General features: G+C 50.6%; 1 protein-coding gene across 2 annotated transcripts in view; it reads right to left on the minus strand.

The window, feature by feature from the left end:
* The window catches only part of CARMIL3 (capping protein regulator and myosin 1 linker 3), a 2,002,476-nt gene that overhangs the window by 1,497,144 nt on the left and 484,080 nt on the right, over window positions 1-21,252 (minus strand). For both annotated transcript variants that reach the window (XM_069633925.1, XM_069633924.1), the window contains exons 6-7: window positions 2,736-2,833; window positions 421-491 (exon numbers count right to left, since the gene is read on the minus strand). In XM_069633925.1, the coding sequence (XP_069490026.1) occupies window positions 421-491; window positions 2,736-2,833 (169 nt within the window). The remainder of the gene's footprint in view (window positions 1-420; window positions 492-2,735; window positions 2,834-21,252) is intronic.

A 21,252-nucleotide genomic window follows, 5' to 3' on the forward strand; every position in this document is an offset into this window, starting at 1 on the left:
CCAAGTTAAAAAAGTGTTACAAAATTCCTGGTGTGCCAGTTGGTGACACAGACATGGAGAATGCCCACGAGCTGGCAGTGCTCCATCCAAAGGCTCGTTCACTTCAGAGTAGAAATGCCAAAACCTGGGCCATTATAAGACTAGTTGTTTTATGGGCTGCACTTCCCATGAGGTTTAATTCCAAGGTCTCAGAGATGCCTTTCCTATTGTCACTTACTAAAGCCTCAGCTTGAAAAAACATGCAGAAAAAGGTTTGGTTTTGTGGAGAGTCAGAAGACAATGAATGCATAAGAAGACATGGCACAGTATTAACCCTGGATTTGGTCTTGCATTATCATCACACACTCTTCTTTCTTCCCTGTACCCAGGTATATTTAAATATTCTGTTCATCCTTTATCTTACATTTATCAAACACGTACCCATTGCACCTCCTCGCGGCAGCACATCCCATTGTAGTCACAGAGAGCTGCATATGTCTCAGAGAATCCACCTGCAACCATCAACGGGAAAAAAATCACTCAAGGGCTTCACCAACGATGGCTAGACAAACAACATGAATGTGGATGCCCCATCATATGAAAATGGCCAACTATGGGGAACAAGGCCAAAATTGTTATGGATAGATCTTATGCACAATAATTCCAACTACAGGTCTTGTATATCCCACTCCTACCTAGGTAAAATAACAATAAATCCAACTGTTTAAAAATACACAGATCAGTCATTACCTTTTCAATTAAACCCCTCTTCCTGCCACCACAATGAACCTTCCTCCAGTCCTGTCACCTACAATCATCCCACCTTCCCGTGGTAATATCAACTGTAGCATGTTTTCCTCTGGTTTCCTTCATGACATTGGATGAAGCCAATTTATTTGTCCCTCCTCTTGAACCTGGTCAATGGTTAGAAATCATGTCAATTCGACACATTAATTGTTCTGGGCAGCTTATAGGCAGGGAGGTTCAAGATGTCTGAACGCAAAGGGAAGGCTATGGATTTTCCATGAGCTGTAGAGATCGTAGAAATTTCCTGATGTAAGTCACCTCTTTCAGTTCACAGACCCACCTAAACACTCCAAAAACTGTACCCTCAAGATGGGTGTGACTATGGAATGAGAAATTCACTCTTAAAAAATGCCAGCAGAGCAGTTCTAGTCATCATTCTTGGAGTCATCATCCATATGCTAAAGTGTCCTCATATCCTGGCCACCAAAGACATAAGCCAGATGTTCCCAAAGTGCAGAAGGAATGCATGCCTACAATTTGTCCCTGGTGGCCATGACCCCATGTCTTTCAAGTGGAAGTTGCTTTCCATTTCTCCAGGAAAGCCATGACGTGGATACTGGAGGATTAAACATCAACCAGTCTTCCCTAGCCCTACCCCACAGTCCTATGGAGTATCCGCCAGGTACAGACAACATGACGAAAGCAGTCAAAGACACAAGCCCCACATTCGGATAACGGAGCAATCAGTAAATACTAAGGTGAAGGCTGTTAGACAATACATACTGGATGAGGTAATGCGACATGGAAAAGTTCCACATGCATGTATACATGGCAATTACAAGCATCACAGTCATGGTAAACACAAGAAATGTGCACTAATATTTTGCACCACTTAAACCAGGTTGATATCACTATGGGGTCCATTTTTAAAACCATGAACGGGTAAAAGCACAAAACTCTGAAATGTCATTGGAACGTGTTCTACATCCAGGACAGCAATCTAGAGCATTGACCAATGGAGCACAAGCATCTGAAGATAACATGGTTTGAGCTTTTACCACTCAAGGGACATGCAGGTAAGTATACAGCAGAGTCATAGTCACCGTTTCTACGTTTCAAGTCCCACATGTGAGGTTTTAAAATGTTTGGTATCTCTGATGCATGCATGCTTAGTAAATCATGTGGATAATTACTGTATGCATGCAGCGAAATAGCATAAAAAACAATCTAATGGGATTTTGTTGCATGGTATGTGATAACTGAACATTTTGTTCAAGCAGTCAAGGCAAAATACCCAGAATACCCAGGAAATTGTTCTTCCAGTGATTCAGCAAATGGATGGGGTATTTAACCGGGTTATTACCTCTTCTCACATCACTGTGAGCACGCAAGAGTAGTTTAGAAAGTCCTGTTTACTCTACTCTTTCACCCACTTGGGGTAAATATGAGAGATCCAAAAACAAATGTACAGGACAAAATGTGATTTCAGAAAATCAACCTGATACCCAGGGCCTTTGCTTTAAGATGCACCAAAGAAGAGCTGAACAATTTAGAGTAAAACACAAAATGCTGAATTTACTTAGCTGCAAACAGTGTGGGTTTCTCATGGTGAAGACTGCTCACATTACCTACCTACACACACTGTGGATGCTTATGGTGGGAGAAGCTCACATTAACTTACCACAGCACTCACAATGGGTGCTGCAGAGGTTACTTTTACTACACAATTGTATGAGATCACTGAGGGAGCTTGTCACGTTAGCTTACCATACACACCGTGGGTGATTGTAATAAGAGTTGCTTGCAATATCTTACTGAACACACCATGGCTACTTGTGTTGAGTGCTGCTTATGTTCCCTTACCGTACAAACTATGGGCGAATATGGCGGGAGCTGGAGTTGCTCACATTACCTTACTGCACACACAATGAGTGTTTTGTGGTAGGAGTTGCTCACCTTACGATACAAACTGTGGGTGATCATGGTGGGAGGTGCTCACGTTACCTTACCGCACACACTGTGGGTGGTCGTGGTGGATGTTTCAGAGTTGGGTGAAGGGTTCCTGGTACTCTCTGGTGTCTCTGGGTTTCTACGTCGTATTGAACATCTAAACACAAGAAGAGGTGAAGAGGATAATAATGTTCAAACTAGGGAGGAAACAAAGATAATTGGCAAGTAAAGATTGCAATGAGAGAGGGAGTGGATGGAAATACTGAAGAAATGATTAATTAATGCCTACATTGCAGTATGGCCACTGTTAGTCATTGCACCCCTACTTAAACACTGTTGAGAACGTTGCTGCTGAAGCAGCTCAGGTCAAAACTGCCCTTTTTAAGTGATACTGTAGCTTTAGATTTGTGAAACATTCCGGACACACTTGTTCCGCTTTGTGTCAGATCCAGCCACTATCTACAATGCAAATTCTGATTTCAAATGCCATTCGTTTTTTTTTCACCACTGGCCAATGTTTGAGACTACACATATGTTCCTGTGGAGTGCTAGGTGGGGTTTGTGAAAGAACAAGGAAGGAGAGCACAAGCATCACCATGGATGTGTTCTTCATACCCCCCACCCCCAACCGCCTCCTTCCAAGCTAGTGTGGATAGACAAGGAACTATTTTTTAAAACAATGGTACGATGACAACATAGGTAGAGTAAACATCCTGGTCAATTTAATAGAACCAATACTAGTTATCCAAAAATTACATTATGGAATTGATAGCACAAAAAGTTGAGTTATCAGAATTAAAATATAGGCCCCCCTCCAACCACCTAAATATGTTTGGCTATCATTGTCACCAAAACAGATGATCGTCAGATGCGTGTTAGCTTTATTTGATACCCTGAGAGTCAAGGTTAGTAAGAGTTAGCATGAAGCAACCAGATTTGTTTATGACAAAAAGAAAAAAATAAGATAAACTGGTAACTTGACAGATAAGGTGGTGATTATGGGGAACAATATCCCATATTCTTGTGTGCTACTTCAGTGTAATGCCCAGAACATAAGTGCATTGCTACAAGTGTGCTCTACACCATTCAGTGTATTACAACCTTATTCAAAGCTTGAAGGGATAATCTCTAAACATACACTGGCAACAACTGGTTGTGTGATGTTTGTAAAAGCAAATATAATCACCTGTGTATTATTGTCACATTTGGTGTCATAGTGGATCTGTTAATTCATCTCTGATTGATAGCAACAGATCATCATTGTGCACCTCCCCCACTGAAGTGAAAATGGTGATACATCACTAATGTTCAACATATAAAGACAGCTACTAACTGAGGTCACAGTACAGTATCAGATAATATCAAAAGTGTGTGGAGGATACACAACTCGATCGCTGACTGGTGAAAAAATAGCTGGTTCACAAATTGCATGAGCCACCACTGAGTCTGGAGGGAGGAGAACATTCAGCGCGTGAACTGATCCGAAACATAGAAGCTTCTGTAGGTAAATTTAACAGGAGTCACTTTGCCATCAGACTGGCCCAAAGTCCGCTCTTTTCAGCTCGATAGGGGTGTAATTGATCTGGACCAGAAAATCAACATCAGAAATCTGTCCCTTTCAATTTATCTATTTACATTTTTGTTTCGGTTAAAAGAAGCAGCATATAATCACAATTGACAGGACAGGAAATTAAACATTGCAACTAGCCAAGATGAATCAGCTGTTAGCAAGACCATTATCAAATACATGTTGGATTGAACACTGCAAATGGGCTAGGCGTGGTAGTCAAAGGGTCAGCAACTAAGCACTACGTGAGAAACCTGAAGGCGTCTCACCCGCTGGTTCACAGAGATCTGTGGTCCAGGTGGACAGGACACGGCCATCGCTATTGGATCCAGTTCCCAGGGGTGGTCCAGCGGGGGATGATTACAGGGGCGAGGGGTCTTCGGGGAGTGGACGTAGGAAACCAAGGGTTGAGACACGGTATCCCCTTTCCTGTAATACCTTTTCCCCAGCCCACCCTGTAGGATAGTTAGAAATTACAATGGTCCACAGGGGCCTCCCACAGTGATAACGCAGGTGGAGAGGCAAGATGGCTACCGTAGTACTATATTGTGAATCCAGAGAACAAAGAAGCCAATGGGTTGACACAGCCGGTGAGTCGGAAGAAGCTGATAGCAAACCGAACTGTGTTGAGCCCAAGGTTGCAAAGAGCAACATTTTGAACGCAAGCAATTTACAGGGGGGCGGGGGGTGTGAGGAAAGCTAGGGGATGGAAACCCCACTTTTCAAAAAGATTGTGCACTGTGAAATAAGGCAAGTGTGAACCCGCCGGAGGGAGGCCCAAACTGTGAGGAGAGTCCGAGCCCGGCGGAGGGAGATCCTGGGGGCGAAGAACAATTACCCAAGGTGCAAGATCACAGAGAGAACTTTTGTTTGTTTGTCTTTATGACACACTACAGGCCTTATAAGGTAAGAGACTTTTGCAAGAAGGCTACTTAGCCTCTGAAGGTTTTCAGATATCATTGAACTGAAATGTGAACCTTGTGATGACAAAGCCAAGGCGTGGGCTGTGCTCGAGAGTCCCGCCCTGTCCTGTGCTTCAAATGTGGGGAAGGAAGACCCAGCCTTACCATCCTGATTTATCATTTTGTGAACACTTCTTTCTTTTCTGGTGAACATTATCCCACACTCTGTTTGTAATTTAGTAGTACGGATTGGCAATAGATTTTTTAGTATAGGCCCTTTTTTTGACAAGACACAGCTTGCTCCCATCTTAGATTTAGGTTTAGATTAGGCATTTATCTCACCAATTATAATGTTAAAAAAATACCCTTGAACTGTGATCACTTGTGTCTGTCTTTACTGTTGTCACCATGTGTTCCTCTCATAGGTGACAGTTGGCCTAATCCAAAGGGAGTACTCCATCTCCTGGTGGCTGTGTTCCAACACCTTACATTGTGAGATGCAGCGGAGAGAAGGCAGTGTCCTGGTGGACCCCGGGTCCATTTAAGAAATGGTAGTTGTCACAGCAAGAGGTGGGACCTGGATTGTTCCAATTTTACTCAAATGGGAGACTCCCCCATCTGCGAGTCTCCCCACCCGTACCCATGAGAAGATATGCGAGAATTGGGAAGCCAGGTAATAGCGATAGATGTCTTGGACCCCAAGGCTGCCCAAGCCTTCACGTCTGAGCAAGACCTTCTGCGCTATATTGGGTTTATGGTGTCACCAGATAAATGCAAGGCTTTGTCTCTGAAGCGAGTGTAGTTTGTGAAATGGAACCTGTATCGGAGAGCAGCAAAGTGATATAGAAGCCTTGGGATGATTGTCATTTTAATTGCAGTGACCCGTCCCAGCCATGATATTGTCTGCTTATCCCAGCGTTTAAGGTCAGCCTCTACTTGAGCGAGCATGGTGGGATAGTTTGCATTATATGTCGTTTCGTTTTTGCTCTAAATGTTTATGCCCAGTTACTCGATCCAGTCCCTCTTCCATTTTATCGGGTAAATCTCTCCAAGCCTATTATAGTCATCCAGTGATTGCCTTACATTTGGAATAGCTGACCTGAAATCTAGATACTATACCAAAAGCTGCCAGTTCAGCAGTTCGGCCATTAAGGCTACAGCCGGAGTACGGGCCTCTGTGACAGTGACCAAGACGTCGGCATAACGATAGATTTCATGCTCTTGTTGTCGGCATGGGATACTCTTTATGTCCGGGTTATTGCAGATCCGGAACGCTAGCGGCTCCATGTACAGAGCAAACAAGAGGGGGGCAGGGAGCAGCCCTGATGTGTCCCCCCAAATATGAAGAGGGCGGTGGTGCTCCCAATCATAAAGACTCAGTGTTGGGCGAGGAGTAAATGGCCAATAGGGATTGCCAGAACTGGGGCCTAGAACCGATTACCGGTGGGCGGCGCTCAAGTATGACCAAGTATGACCAGTCAAGGCTGTCAAAAGCCTTATGGGTGTCAAGGACTATGAAGCCGGCAGTCCGGCCCGATGAGTCCACTACATCAACCAGGTCCAGTGCCTTTCTGATATTGGCCCTCATTACGACCCTGGCGGAAATCGAAAAACGATGGCGGAAATGCAATACCGCCATCGAATAGCGCTCGGTGCGATTATGAGCCGTCACCGTAAAGTACGATGCCATTAGCGACACCGTAGTGAACGCCAACGCTAACTGCACCAAGTACGCGCACGCGCGCCATGCCAAACCGTAATTACCACCATGGCGTAATGGTACGCGAATTCCGATCCAAGCGGACATGTACCTAACGCCATCAAGCATGGCGGAAAGTACCATTCCGCCATGGTGAGAAGTACGGCTTCGCGAATCAACCGTAAACGGCCCTACTGAGTGCCTGTACACCACTCCCTGGCCACATTGCACAACTCCTCGTAGGTGCAATGAAGACACAAATGCAACCAGTGAAATGTACAAGCCACCCATGCATGCCAACGAACAAATGAATCTAGGTGCTCCAAGTGCCTTGTGAGTGGCCATCCATTTATGCCATGGCACCATTGCCGCACTGATGCAGCACAGGCATGTGAAGGTTCAAGTACAGCAACATGAGCAGAAAAATGAGACAAACAAAAACAGGCCCCCCCATCGACTGACACCAGTGTAAGGCAACATACAAAGCAGTATCCTGAGGGAGACTGCACCAGCCCTGTACTCCTGCCAGTAAACCAACCAACCATCAGCATAAGCATGTACCACACAAGTTGGCAGAGTGACTGAGCAGCCAGGCTCATCTCAAGAGGGGCCAATGGGAGCTGCAGGGCACAGATGGCACGAATACAGAAGCTATTCCAATGGACATGACCTCAGTCTCCCTCCAAGAAACGCACGCAAACACAGGCACCTGTGACCAGCCATATTCTGATAATCACATCATTCCACCAATCCACCTGGCTGACCGGCATCTGTTACACAAAAGCAAATCCCCCGCCCATGAGCAGGACATCATTAAAACAGTCACAATGGTAGCCCCTATCCCTGACCACACTGGGCTTCGTAGGCAAACGCGGCCAGTACAGTACCACGCAACTATACTCAGAAGCCGGAACCCAATGCAGATCTTCTCACAAAACATCGCACCACAAATAGGAATATGCTACATTACTTGCAAAGAAGAACGCTACACGGTTAAAATCAGAATAGACATTTAATGCACCACAAAATCACCAAGCCCATACAGCCATTAGGTCATGAACCCCAAAATACATTTCATCATTGTGGGCTGCATCCGCAATAAATGACCAGCTTCTTCTTGTGTGACGCCCTGTTCCTTCATGGTACACAGGGGCTACATTCACGTTCAAAAAGGCAACATGGAAGCGCCTACAACCGCAGGGCCGTCCCATTAGGTAGGCACTAGTCCAGCTGAAAGCTCGAAATGTTGCTCCTAGCCACTAGTACTGCGTAAGGGCATGTGGCCCATTGGCGATCGTCCCATAAGATCGTAATGGTGCTCCACTGATTAACTCGAAGCAGCAGGTGCCGGGAGTAAAAGCCATCTGCAGGAGTGGCATACAGATGGCAGCGGCAAAAGGGGAGGAGATACCTGTCACCCAAATGAAATGAAAAAGAATAGTAGGCCATCAGAACTTGATTCGTATTACTCACTTCAATGATCACACTAAATCTACAGCCATATGCATGCTAGCCCACTCCAAAGGATTATTCCCACCCAAAAATCACTTGCGAATCATAACTATAAAAATCGAGCTGGGAACACTATTACACACGAGTGCTTGTGTGCATGCGTCCGTCAAAACAGAATCCATTCGATGGGATTAGTAACGTGCATAGACACAAGTGTATGAAGGCGCGTCGAGACACGGAGGGTACAACAAGGGCAGATAGACGATGGTCCCACTATGGCAGCTCTGCATCACATAGCGCAGGGGAGGTGGATAGATTCCAAAAAGCCCTGTACATGGCAAACTCTCCATTAAATCATCTGTCCATGCATCCATACATCATTTCCTCATCCCGGTATGAAAACGCATGATTATTTACTCACATCACATGTGAAATTTCCATTGAGTCTGTGCGTAATGCAGTCTGCAAAATGCACTGTGCTCCAGGCCGGGATTCCAGCGTTGTGAAGTAAGATGTATTTGGGAACGTCCTGCCTCATCGTCCACTACGCTATTGCGCATCCCATACTATTCATATCAATCATTGCATTCTCGCCATGGCCCCTGTCCCAAGGACACTAAACAATAGAACGTTATATTTGCAGTCAGACCTGTGGGCGTCTCCTCGCCGCTAGCTGAAGACCGAAAGCGCCGTCCTTCGAATACCTCATTTGCAACATCACGTCGAAAAGGCATCTGTGACCGCTTGAAATCACAAATTCATCCATGTAGTGCGGCATTGTGTGTAAATGCAAACTGGCTTCACTCACAAATGGGACGCCCCGCCCGTCGGTGAACCGCGGTACAGTGCTGCATGAGGGTCCACCGTTAATCGAGTACTACATTCCACTGACCCTTCACAAGTTTGTTCTCGACTGCAAAGATAGTATGTGAAACAGTGGGACCATAGCAGAATGAACATATGAACCAATATTTCACTGCCATCGGGATCATATACATGATTGTAATAGCAAGATGCCATGCATCGAATTGCAGCGTTGTGTGCGGGACGTGCTCGCCCAAAGGGGATTGCAGCTTGCACAGGTGGAATGAATCACCACAGGTGGAGGCAATACAGCTTGAAAACACATAAATTGCACACCCAACCCCCTCCCACACCCACACCAAAATGCTACCGGCAGGACTAGCGATGTTGGCCCTGGGGGACCTGATTGCACTGCAAGTACTCCAACTTCAAGAAGAAGAGGAACAGCAACTACTACAACAACCGGCCGCACAGAGGAGACGCAGGAGGAGGAGGAGGGCAAGGCAGGGCCAGCAAGGCCCGCCAGCACAGCCACTACCACCACGCAGGCAGCCCGCAATCCCACGCCTCCGAGCACATCCGTTCGACCTCACGGATGAGCAGATCCACACCCTCTACCGTTTGGACCGGGACACCATAACCGCCATTGTGGAGATGACACAGGCTGACCTTGTCAGCATGATAGATAGCCCAACCGCCATTCCACCCCTACTGAAGGTGGTGTCTGTACTCCACTTCCTGGCCACAGACACCTACCAGCACACAGTCGGACAGTTGCATGGCATTTCACAGCCAGTGTTCTCACGGACACTATTGCAAGTGCTTGATGCCCTCCTGAAGCACGCAGACGACTACATCTCTCTACCACGCTCGGAGCAGGAAATTACGAACACAAAAGTGGGATTCCATGCACTTGGCGGCATACCGGGTTGCATTGGTGCCATCGACTGCACCCATGTGGAATTGGTCATCCCGCATGCCATGGAGGCCCAGTACCGCAACCGAAAACAATTTCATTCTCTGAATGTACAAATGGTGTGTGACTCCAACAGGATCATTACACATTGTTGTGCCCGATTTCCTGGATCAACCCATGATTCTATGGTTTTGAGGAACTCTACAATACCACGCTACATGGAGCGACACGCGGGGAACAGATCCTGGCTACTCGGTGAGTCTCATTTCATGCATGATAATGTGGGGTATGTGATGCGGCAATGACATGGCAGGAAGGGGGGGGGGGGCCGTACGTAGCAATGTCATTCCACAAACATCCTTTATTGTCCACATACAGGTGATGCCGGGTATCCACTGAAGAGATGGCTCCTTACACCACTCCGGAACCCACAGAACCAGCATGAGGAGGACTACAACCATGCCCACTCACGTACCCGTGTAGTCATAGAACAGGCATTCGGCCTACTGAAGAATCGTTTCCGCTGCCTCAGCAGGTCTGGCGGGGCACTCCTGTACCACCATGTGAAGGTGGCAAAGATGGTCATGGCATGTGTCATGCTACACAACATGTGCGTACGTAGAAATGTGCCCATGCCCCCTGACGCAGAACTGCAAGCACCTGAAGATGGTCATGATGAGGGTGGGGATGTGGCAGCACCTCAAGGAGTCCGCGAGGCACAGGAGGGCCGAGACATTCGTCAGATTCTCATAGATTCATGCTTCTAGCACTCACGCCTGGTGGCTGATACATGGACACGGGACTTGTGGCAATGTGTGTGTCTGGAACATGCACAATATGGACTGTACGCCTATAATGGCCTCGTACACAAAGATCAATGTCCACACATCTCATTGGATGATAGTGAAATGTTTATCGCATATGTGAAATTATGTTACACACCCCATCGACCCGCCACCCAAGTGAGCCCAACACACCCCCTCCACCCTCCTACCTCCCCCCCGAACACCAGTGTCCAAAGATGCTCATTGTCAGTGGGCAGACGCTATTGCAAGCCCCCTCTGCGGGTATCAGGGGCACCCCTGCCTGTGGAGCGCAGGTTCCTCCCAGATCTACGTTGGGGGCTGCCCTGGACGGAACTTGCAACGGATGATGTCTCTGCCTGCTCACGTCCATGCATGTCCCTAAGGGTTTGTGAGAGCTCAGTGAGCACAAGGCGCACAGCGGCAAGTTCAGCACATACGTCTTTGGACGTCGCATGCAGTTCCCCCCTCAGGCTCTCGGTGCTTCTCTCCATTTGTACTCTCAGGCTCTCGGTGCTTCTCTCCATTTGTGCCCTTAGTGTCTCTGTACTTCTCTCCATTTCTGCCCTAAGTGTCTCAGTAGATGTTTCTATGGCTGACTTAGTACCCCCACATTCATCAGCATGGTCCTTGAGGAGCGTGGCCAGTTGCTGCTGTTGCACGATCACCTGGTCGAGGGACTGTTGCCTCTGCTGGGCCATGGCCATTTGCGGTGGTGTCACAGAGGGGCTGGTCACCTCATGTTGCCTTGCCACAGGGCTTGTGGGGGATGGCCAGTCGTCGTCTTGTGGGTGCCCCTGCGTGGTATCCTCATGGTGTACGGGATGGAACAAACAGGGGGATTGAGACAGGTCATGGATGGATCTTACTTCGACATCCCCGTTTTCTGAGTCGGAGCATGCTGCCATTAATGCAGTGTCACCTATGGTGCTGCTGCCACCAGAAGCAGTGCCTTCTGTGGCATCCATTGGGGGGACCTGTGGTGGTGCTGTTGTGGGCATGCTGGCTGCTGGGGTGCCTGTTGAAGTTCCCTCCTGTGTGCTGTCACTTGATTTGTGCTGCTGCCGTGTCTTGATGCATGCAGCTGAGGTGGAGGGTCTTTGGCCGTTGGTCTTGGCCCTCTTTGCAGGTGTGCTGGTAGGGGTGTCCTGGAGCTCGTCGTTTGAATCGGACCCTGTGGTGGAGTAAAGGAGGGCGAGCGTTATTAATGGGTCTGTTGAAATTGGAATGGCAATGTATCACATGCATTGGGGTGGTACCTGAGGGTGATTTGGGTCGGGGCCTTGGAGGTGGTTTCATTTTTGTGTGGATTGAGGATGCAGTTGTTTTGCAGCCTGCAGTTAGGGTGTGCATGCTGCACGTGTAGAGGGTGTTTTTAGGGTTTTTAATTATTTATGTATGTGAGTTTTAAAGTGCGCTATCAGGCCAATGTATGTGGACGTTCTCCTGGACATGTGTTACTGTTGCACTATGTGGACACATAGTACTTCACATGATTGGACATTGTGGATTTAGCATTGTTTTATTTGGCCCACCTACCTGATTCTTCGGATGTCTGCACTCCTTTCTCCATCCCTCCGACTCCCTCTATACTCTCCATTCCAATGGTGGAGGCACAGATTTCTTCCCAGGGGGTCAACTTGATGGGTGATTCCGATCCTCCCCCGGTAGCTGTGGCAATGTTTCGGTTGGCAGAAAGTATGCTCCGGACGCGTATCCGCAGGTCGTCCCATCGCTTTCTGCATTGCTGTGGGTTGCGGGGTGCGGTCCCCACCGCACTTACCCGCTGTGCCACCAGGGCCCATATGGCCTTCTTGTTCGCAAGTGCCGTCCTGGTCATTTGCGTCGAGAAGACGACGGCAGCATTCTCCTGGAGGGTCTCTGTGAGCACGGTGAGTTCCTCACGGGAGAAGTGGACCTGCCGCTTGCGGTCGCACGCTTTTTTCGCTACTTTTCCCATTGCTATTGTTTTCACTAGGGTGGATGACGGGTTGTGATGTGTCTCAGGGTAGTATTTTTAATGGTTGTGTGGGAATTCTGATTTTATAGGTGTACGGCGTGCTGTTTCCCGTTCCGGGACCATGTTTTTACTTCCGTTTCCGTATATTTACGGTCACCGTACTTTCCGATTGCCGCTCATTACGGTGTCCGCTAAGATGGTTGGCGGAATTGCACCTAGGGCGCCGTACGACGGCGGTGGGGGGCGTTTTGGGGACATTTCCGCCATCGCGGACATTGCACTTCCGCCATGGAGTAGTGCTCGTGCCCGATGGGTCGGAATTAGCCGCACTTTGCTCCGTCGTGCAATGGCGGAAACGCTATTTACGCTGTGGCGGTCAGGTCAGTCACTTTCCGCCAGGGTCGTAATGAGGGCCATTGTCTTGAGTGCAGCACCGGGCGATAAATCCAGTCTGGTCTGGATGGACCAGCTTAGGAAGGACCTTCATCAGACGAGAGGCTAAGACTTTTGAGTAGATTTACGCCTCATTGTTAATAAGAGAGATCGGTCAATAGGAGTCTAACAGGTCGGGTTCTTTATAGGGCTTCAAAAGTAGGATGGTAGTGGTTTCCAACATAGTGGGCGTGAGTGACCCCACCTCCTTGAACACATTAAAGAGTTGGGTCATGTGCAGGTCCAGGATATTACTGTAGCATTTGTAAAATTCTGCAATGAACTTGTCTGGCACCAGAGTGGTGGTGTTAAGTGATTAAATACCTGTGGCCACCTCTGCAACCTGTAAGGGCTGTTCGAGTATGACAGTCTCCTCCGGCTGAAGAGGGGGAAAACGTGACTGAGTGTAGGAAGTTTTCCAAGGCGGCCCTGCCAGGGGGTTGGCCAAGGCCGATTCAGCAGAATCCTATGAACCCAAGCCAGTTTATCGTGCTCTGCCACGAGAAGAGAGCCCCCTCCATCCCATAAGGTCTGGATGTTACTCCGGGTTTTGTGCTTTGCTAGTTTGCGGGCCAAAATCTTGTTAGCCTTGTTGCCTCTGATGTAGTAAGATTGCTTGATCTTCAGTAGAGCCTGAGCCATTTTCTCTGCCAAGTGGGCAACCAATTTTAGCAATTCTAAAATGGTGTCACGCCCTAAGGGATCCCGTAGGTTTATGCGCCGTCTCTCTGACTTTCACCTACCCCTTGAATTGCTCTTTCAAATGTGTTCTCTCTTTAGTGCAGGATGAGGTTAGGCTCATGATTGCCCCCTAACCACTGCCTTCATAGCGTCCCAGGCCATCTGGAGGGCCATCCCCCGAGTGAGATTTGTTTCAAAGTATGACAGTATCACGGTTCTGAGCTCCTGACAAATGGCCAAATCTTTAAGTAATGGGTTATACAACCTCCATGGTTTATGGGGCAGGGGGAGGGAGTGGGGGGTTCCCGAACAGCAAGACTAAACGACACCGGAGTGTGTTCTGAGAGGGAGGCTACATGTATGGTGGAATCTGGGATAGTAGGGAACAAAGAGGAGGAGGTGAGGAGAGTGTCTATCCGTTTATAGCCCTTATGTACATGTGAAAAATGTGTGAAGTTGTCGTGGGCAGGGTTCCTAAATCTCCATTCATCAACTAAGTTTAATTCCCGGAGAGCCTTCATAAGGGACTGTGAGTTTCGAAAATCCCCAATGGAGGTGAGCGGAGCCTTGTATCGGGAGCCAGGTTGAAATCCCCACCAATCAAAAGGGAGCCCTCCACGAAGGTCTGAAGTTTGCAGGAGAAAGAGGTCCTGCCTATCATTAGGGGCATAAACTGAGACAAAGGTGAAAGCATTCATCCATAAATAAACCCTTAAACCCAAAAATATCTACCATTGGGATGGAACAAGTAACTTACCTGTAACTGTTGTTCTCCAGCATGGGTCTGGCATGGATTCACATGCTCATGAATATTCCCCGTCGTCAGGCTGGGAATCCTCGGTACAGAAAAAAATCAGTATCAGTTTAGTTTCTGATCTGTCTTTCCTAGTAGTAACCAATCACTGATCTCTGGGTCATACTGCCCACAGCCAATGACTGCCCTCTCCCTAAGCCCCGCCTCCGGCAGTCATCCTCAGATTTGGTAGCACGTAAAGTGGCAGTATGACCAAGTGAAGAGCCGCAGAGGGGTAGGCGGGAGGGTTCACATGTGAATCCATGCCAGACCCATGCTGGAGAACAACAGTTACAGGTAAGTAACTTGTTCCTTCTCCAGCATGGGGTCTGGCATGGATTCATATGCTCATGAATATAAGATTACATAGCAGTACACACATGCACAACCATGGGAGGTGGCAAAAGGCTCAACATTAAGCAATACATAAACTCAACATTAAGCAACTCTTACCTCCTCACCAAGCCCTTCAGGGGAACAGGTTGCGCAGCACGGCTTGACCGACCCTGGACTCCTCCCTGGAATCCCGATCGACACAGTAGAATTTCGTGAAGGTGTGCGTCGACCTCCACGTAGCAGCCCTGCAGATGTCCAGCAGGGGCACACCAGACAAGAACGCCGTGGTAGCAGCGATCACTCTGGTCAAATGGGCTCTCGGACGGCCGGGCAGCGGTCGGTTTGCCAACCGGTGACAGTGCATGATACAGCCGGAGAGCCATCTGGAAATGGAAGCCTTCGAGAGAGCCTTCCCTTGATTCACAGGTCCAAAGTTCACAAAAAGCTGTGATTTCTTCCGAAAACTCTTCGTGCGGTCCACAGAGAACTTCAGCGCTCTAGCTACATCCAGCGAGTGTTGAGCTCCCACGCCAGGCTGGGGCCTTCACCGGTGGGAACGAGCGGAATAGTCCCTTCATAAATTCCTTCACCAGGCCACAAAGACACCCGTCCTGTTGTTCTGGTGTATCTGGAGATGGCAGCTAGATGTATCTTGATGGAGGCGTGAGCTAGTCCAGCCTTGGCCAACGACAGTAGTTACGGCAGTACTTGAGGGGCCGTAATCCGTAGAGGGTTAATCTTCTGTACCCGGCACCAGACAGAGAACCTCTTCCATTTGTGTCCGTAACACTTGAGAGTTGAGGACGCCATGGCCTTTGCAAGAACCTCTCTGCAGTCAGCCGGTATATCGTATCCTCCAAACTCTAGTGCTGCAGGAGCCAGGCCTGCAATTTCAGCGACTTCGGGTCGTGATGAAGAATGGCGCCTCCTTCTCTGGAGAGAAGATCCGCGTCCATGGGCAGTTTGACTGGTGGGGACGCCGATAAGTCCAGAAGATCCGGGAACCAGATCTGTCTCGGCCAGGCCGGTGCGATGAGGATCATCCTGCACCGGGACCTCTCGAGCCAGAGTAGCAGTGGCAAGGGCGGGAAAGCATGGAGGAACAGGTTGTCCCAGGAAAACGAGAAAGCATCGCCCATGCTCCTCGGTTTAGGGAACCTGCTGGCGAATCTCTGGCACTTGGAGTTCGCCGCCGTCGCGAAGAGATCGATCTGGGGTTTGCCCCACAGCCTGAAGAGTCGATCCACTTGATCCTGGCGTAGCTCCCACTCGTAGCACGAGCGCAGCTCCCTGCTGATTGAGTCGGCGATGGTGTTCTTTATCCGTGCCAGATGAAAAGGTACCAGAAACATCCCCTGGTCGACGGCCCAGTGCCACAGATCCTAGGCTTCCTTGGAAGGGCTGGGGATCTGGTTCCACCCTGCTTCCTGATGTAGAACATTGTGGTGGTGTTGTCGGTGAAGATCCTCACCACCTTGCCCTTGAGGGACGGAAGAAAGGACCTGAGGGCCCAAAACACTGTGCGGAGCTCCAGAATGTTGATATGAAGCTGTCTTTCCTCCGGGAGCCAAAGGCCTCTCGCGTGGAGATCTCCGGGAAATGCTCCCCACCCTTCCAGGGAGGCATCCGTCGTCACCGTTACCTGGTGAGCTGGGGTCTGAAAGTCTGCGCCCGCTGTCAGATGAGTGCGGGTGCCCCACCACCGGATCGCTCGTCGGAAGGTCTTGTTGAGTGGTATCCTGTCCTCGAAGCTGCCCGTCACCTGGATCCAGCGTGCATCAAGGAACTTCTGCAGTGGACGCATCCGAAGTCTGCACAGGCGTACCAGATAGATGCAGGAGGACATCATCCCAAGAAGGGATTTGATGGATCTTACCCTGGCTACGTCCGTGGCTAGCAGGCGTTGCACCTTGCCCAGGATGGCTTTCGTCCTTTCGTCGGATGGCGAGGCCAGCCGTGCCACTGTGTCGAGCTTGGCTCCCAGAAGCAGGACGACCTGCGAAGGGACCAGGTGGGATTTGGGGAAGTTGATGGAGAACCCCAGGTCCGTGAGTAGCTGGACGGTCCTCGCTGTGTGTTCTACGGCAAGCTCCCTTGTCCTTGCTCAGATGAACCAGTCGTCCAGGTAGGGATAGACGTGGATCCCTTGCAGGCGTAGCCATGCCGCCACCGGTGCTAGGCACTTGGTGAATACCCTGGGTGCCGACTTCAATCCGAACGGGAGGGTCTTGAACTGGTAGTGCCGTCCTTGGACCACGAACCTGAGGAACTTCCGGTGTCCTTTTAGAATGGGGATGTGGAAGTAGGCATCCTCCAAGTCCAACGACGACAGGAAATCGTCCTCCTCCAGCTGTCCCAGCACGTGCTGGAGGGTGACCATCCGGAACTTCTGAGCCTTGATGTACTTGTTCAGTCGCTGCAGGTCCAGGATGGGACGCCAACCTCCTGTCTTCTTCTTTACGAGAAAGTATCTTGAGTAGACCCCGGAGCGCTGAAGTCTCTTTGGGACGAGCTCGATGGCACCTTTCTTGAGCATCGCCCTTACCTCCAGCAGCATTTGGGGTACGTGGTTTTCCTTCCTGGCCACGGGTGGCACGCGAGGGCACTTCTTTAGAAACTCAAGGGCGTGCCCCTGGGCCAGGGTATCCAGCACCCAACGGTCAGTGGAGATGGACTCCCACACGCTGACGAACTTCGCCAGCTGGCCTACCACCGGGGTGCTTCGGTGGGGGCCCAACGCCACGGTCGGTTCAGTCCTGTTTCGAGGCCGCCTTGCCGCCTTGACCTCCCTGGCGACGACGGCGGGAACCTCCAGACTTGCCCCGTCCTCTATAGGCCCCCTGCGACGAGGAACGGGCCGCTTGACGGTAGGTAGAGGAGCTGCTGCAGGAACCTTTGGAGGCCCCTTGCTTGCCTCCGGTGTTCCGAAACAACAGCCGTCGTTGCTGGAGAACTCCCAGGGCCTGGGCTGTCTCCGTGTCCGTTTTGATGGCTTGCAGGGACTCATCGACTGTCTTCCCGAACAGGTTGTTCCCGTCGAAGGGCATGTCCAACACCTTGGCTTGTACGTCCTGGCGGAAATCCATCCCCTTCAGCCATCCGCGCCGTTTTAGGCAAACACCGTTGCCCAACTGGCGGAAACCGGTGTCAGCGATGTCCGTCGCCACCGTTATGGCGTGGTCCGACGCCACGTCGCCTTCTTGCAGGATTGCCAAGGCTTCTGCCCTCTTGTCGTCCGGCAGGAAGTCCAACAAGGGAGCGATTTTATACCAAAGTTCCCTGTCGTAACAGGCAACGATAGCCAGGGCGTTGGCCGCCTTAATCGTTGTCGCCGCCGATGTGATGACTCGTCGTCCCATCGCGTCAAGCTTCTTTCCCTCGCCGTCCGGCGGTGAAGTCGATGTCGATGCCGATGCCCCCCCGCCTTCTTCCTGGCCGCCGCCGAGACGACTGAATCCGGGGTCGGCTGTGCTCTAAGGCATAGAGGGGCCGCATCCGGGACCCAGTACTTCTTTTCATATTGGTCCCTTTTTGCCGGCGTCGTGGACGGGTTCTTGAGGAGGGAGAGCCCCTCGTCCCAGATGTCATCCAGTGGAGGTACCGCGAGGACCGTCTTCCTCTTGGTCTCTCGACGTTGATAGAGGAACCCCTCCTTCTTTTCTTCGGGGCAGAGCATGAAAAGCTCGGATGCCCTGGAGATCATCGCATGGAAGGATGCAATCTCATCGGGCGGGGAAGCCCGGGGAGGGGGGACGACGGGAGGTCCACCCTGCCATCACCGCCCTTGTCGTCCGTGCCCGTCGTGGCCGTGTCCGTGCCCGTGTCATCCCTGCGGACTGTGGACGGGGAGGAGAGTTGAGCAGGCCTTGAGGGCTGGAAGGGTGCAGGAGGATGTGTTCTTCTTCTCTTGGGTGGCGGACTTCCCGACGGCCCTGCCCCTGGCTCCTCTGTCGGGCCTGGTTCCGGCTCCCACGTCGGGGGTAAAGGCAATCTAGTCCTTATCTCAGAGCATAAGGATTGAATTGCCATCAAAATGGCCGCCGAGTTGTCCTGCGGCACTGGCTTTGACGGGCGCGACGGTTGGCCTGGGGTCCCGTCGGCGCCGCCATCGCTTCCGTCGTCCCCCTCGTCGGGATGCCTCTCGACGGGCTGGTCCTCTTCCATGCCCACGTCGTGGCTCTCAGGGGCTTCGACAAGTTCCTCCTCGGAGGTTGTGTCTGAATCCACGACGGCCACTGGCCCACCCCCTCTTTCTCCGCCGGGGGTTTCGTGGGGGTTCTTTCGATGGGCTTGAAAGATGCCTCCCTCCGAGGTGGCAGGGAGACTCTGGGCCCGAGGCCGCTACCACAGGTGTAACCTCCGCAGGTTGCGCCAACGTTGACGCGACCTCCTCGATAGAGGCCTTGGCTGGGTGAATCAAGGCCTTAGTCACCGACTGCGTGCTTGTGGCCTTCACCTTGGGGGAGGGCTCCCCGCCTCGCTCCCCCTCAGCCAAAATCTTCGAGATCGACCGGGGCCTCTCCAGAAGCTTGGCCGGGTTCTCGGATTTCCTCTTACCCGAGCCAGAGCATTGGCTCTTGGTCGATGGCGCCGGGGAGGATGCGCCCTGCCTGGCAGCCGAGGAGCCCGACCGTTCAACGCTCCCTGTGCCCGCGGACTCGCAGTGCTTAGCCTTCTGTTGGGCCCCCGTTGCCGGGGCGCCCTCACAGGACTTAGAAGACCGCTCTGATTTCTTCTTTTTCTTCTCACCTGACGGGCTCTTTCCCTCATGGTCCACTCCGACATGTTCCCGCAAAACGCACAGTCCTCCTCCACGTGCGTTTTGTCCTCGTGAAGACAGTAGAGGCATAAGGAATGCTCGTCTTCCTTGAACACGTTCTGCTGCTGGCATCCAGGGCAGGCCCTGAACAGCTTCCCGGGCGTCGAGTTCCGTTTCTCCTGGGCCATGTCCTGGGTAGGCCTCAGAAACTTCTGGAATCCTCCAAAAGTGTCGTTCGACGAAATCGTCACCCTTGAGGGGCGTAGAAACTTCCGAAACAGATCCCCGTTGATCGGATGTAAAGACGGTGGAGCTTGAGGCTCAATTTAACCGAAAAATGAGAAATTCTCTTTGAAAAAGCGCGAAAACGCAGTAAAGCTCGAGAGCTACAGCACAAGGACTCCCAACACTTGAATGTGCGGTAAAAATCTGAGGATGGCTGCCGGAGGCGGGGCTTAGGGAGAGGGCAGTCATTGGCTGTGGGCAGTATGACCCAGAGATCAGTGATTGGTTACTACTAGGAAAGACAGATCAGAAACAAAACTTATACTGATTTTTTTCTGTAACGAGGATTCCCAGCCTGACGAGGGGGAATATTCATGAGCATGTGAATCCATGCCAGACCCCATGCTGGAGAACTCTGAGTACCCCAGACTTAGCAAAGGGAGGAGACCTATCAAACCTCGTCTTTTAGCTCTGCTCGAGGCGAAGAAGACTGGAGCAAAGCGTTTGTGGGTAAATCTACCTTCATCCCCCCCTTAGGAGGTGGGTCCCTTGTAGAAAGTTGACTGCATGGGTGAGGTTCAATAGTTTAGTAATCACTGATTTGTGCTTGACTCATGAGTTCAAGCCCTGAACTTTCCAAGTGAGACTGGGCAGTGAACAATCTCGGGTCAGATTATCCGGTGTACATATAAGAGTTCAAAGAAAAACTAAGCATGCAATGAAAACCATAGGCCTGTCCAACTATCAAGTAAGCACAAGATAAATCTGCAAACCCTCTGCTCCAAATTTTACTCCCAACCATTCCCCCCCCACACTCTTACCAATCCCAGGAAAACATAACTGTAAGACCCAACGAGAGACTAAGAACCGGGTCGTTTAGAGACCCAACTGTAAACATCGGGACAACCAGCAACAGGGAGAGACATCGCGCTGCACAAGTAGTAGACGTAGCCTGTATCTCTTATAATGGTGAGTATAACTGGTATGAAGGGGTGCCGGGCAGTGTAGCGTCGTCCTGGCTCCATGTCTGTTAGGGGCCAAGCAACAAAGTGGACGGAACTCCGTGACGGATTCACGTGGTATCCGTCCGGGCAATCACAGCTCTCTTCTTCTTGTGGTTCTTCCCCACCTTGGGCCAGGGGCCCACCCTGGCACTGGGTCTCCCTGGCAGCGCAGCCACAGGATCCGAGTTGGGAGGCGTGAAGACTGATCCGGTGCGAGGAGTTGTTCAGCCTCCTTCATAGTGG

Source organism: Ambystoma mexicanum, chromosome 13, assembly GCF_040938575.1.
Source record: "Ambystoma mexicanum isolate Mex_15411 chromosome 13, UKY_AmexF1_1, whole genome shotgun sequence".
Classification (NCBI taxonomy): domain Eukaryota; kingdom Metazoa; phylum Chordata; class Amphibia; order Caudata; family Ambystomatidae; genus Ambystoma; species Ambystoma mexicanum.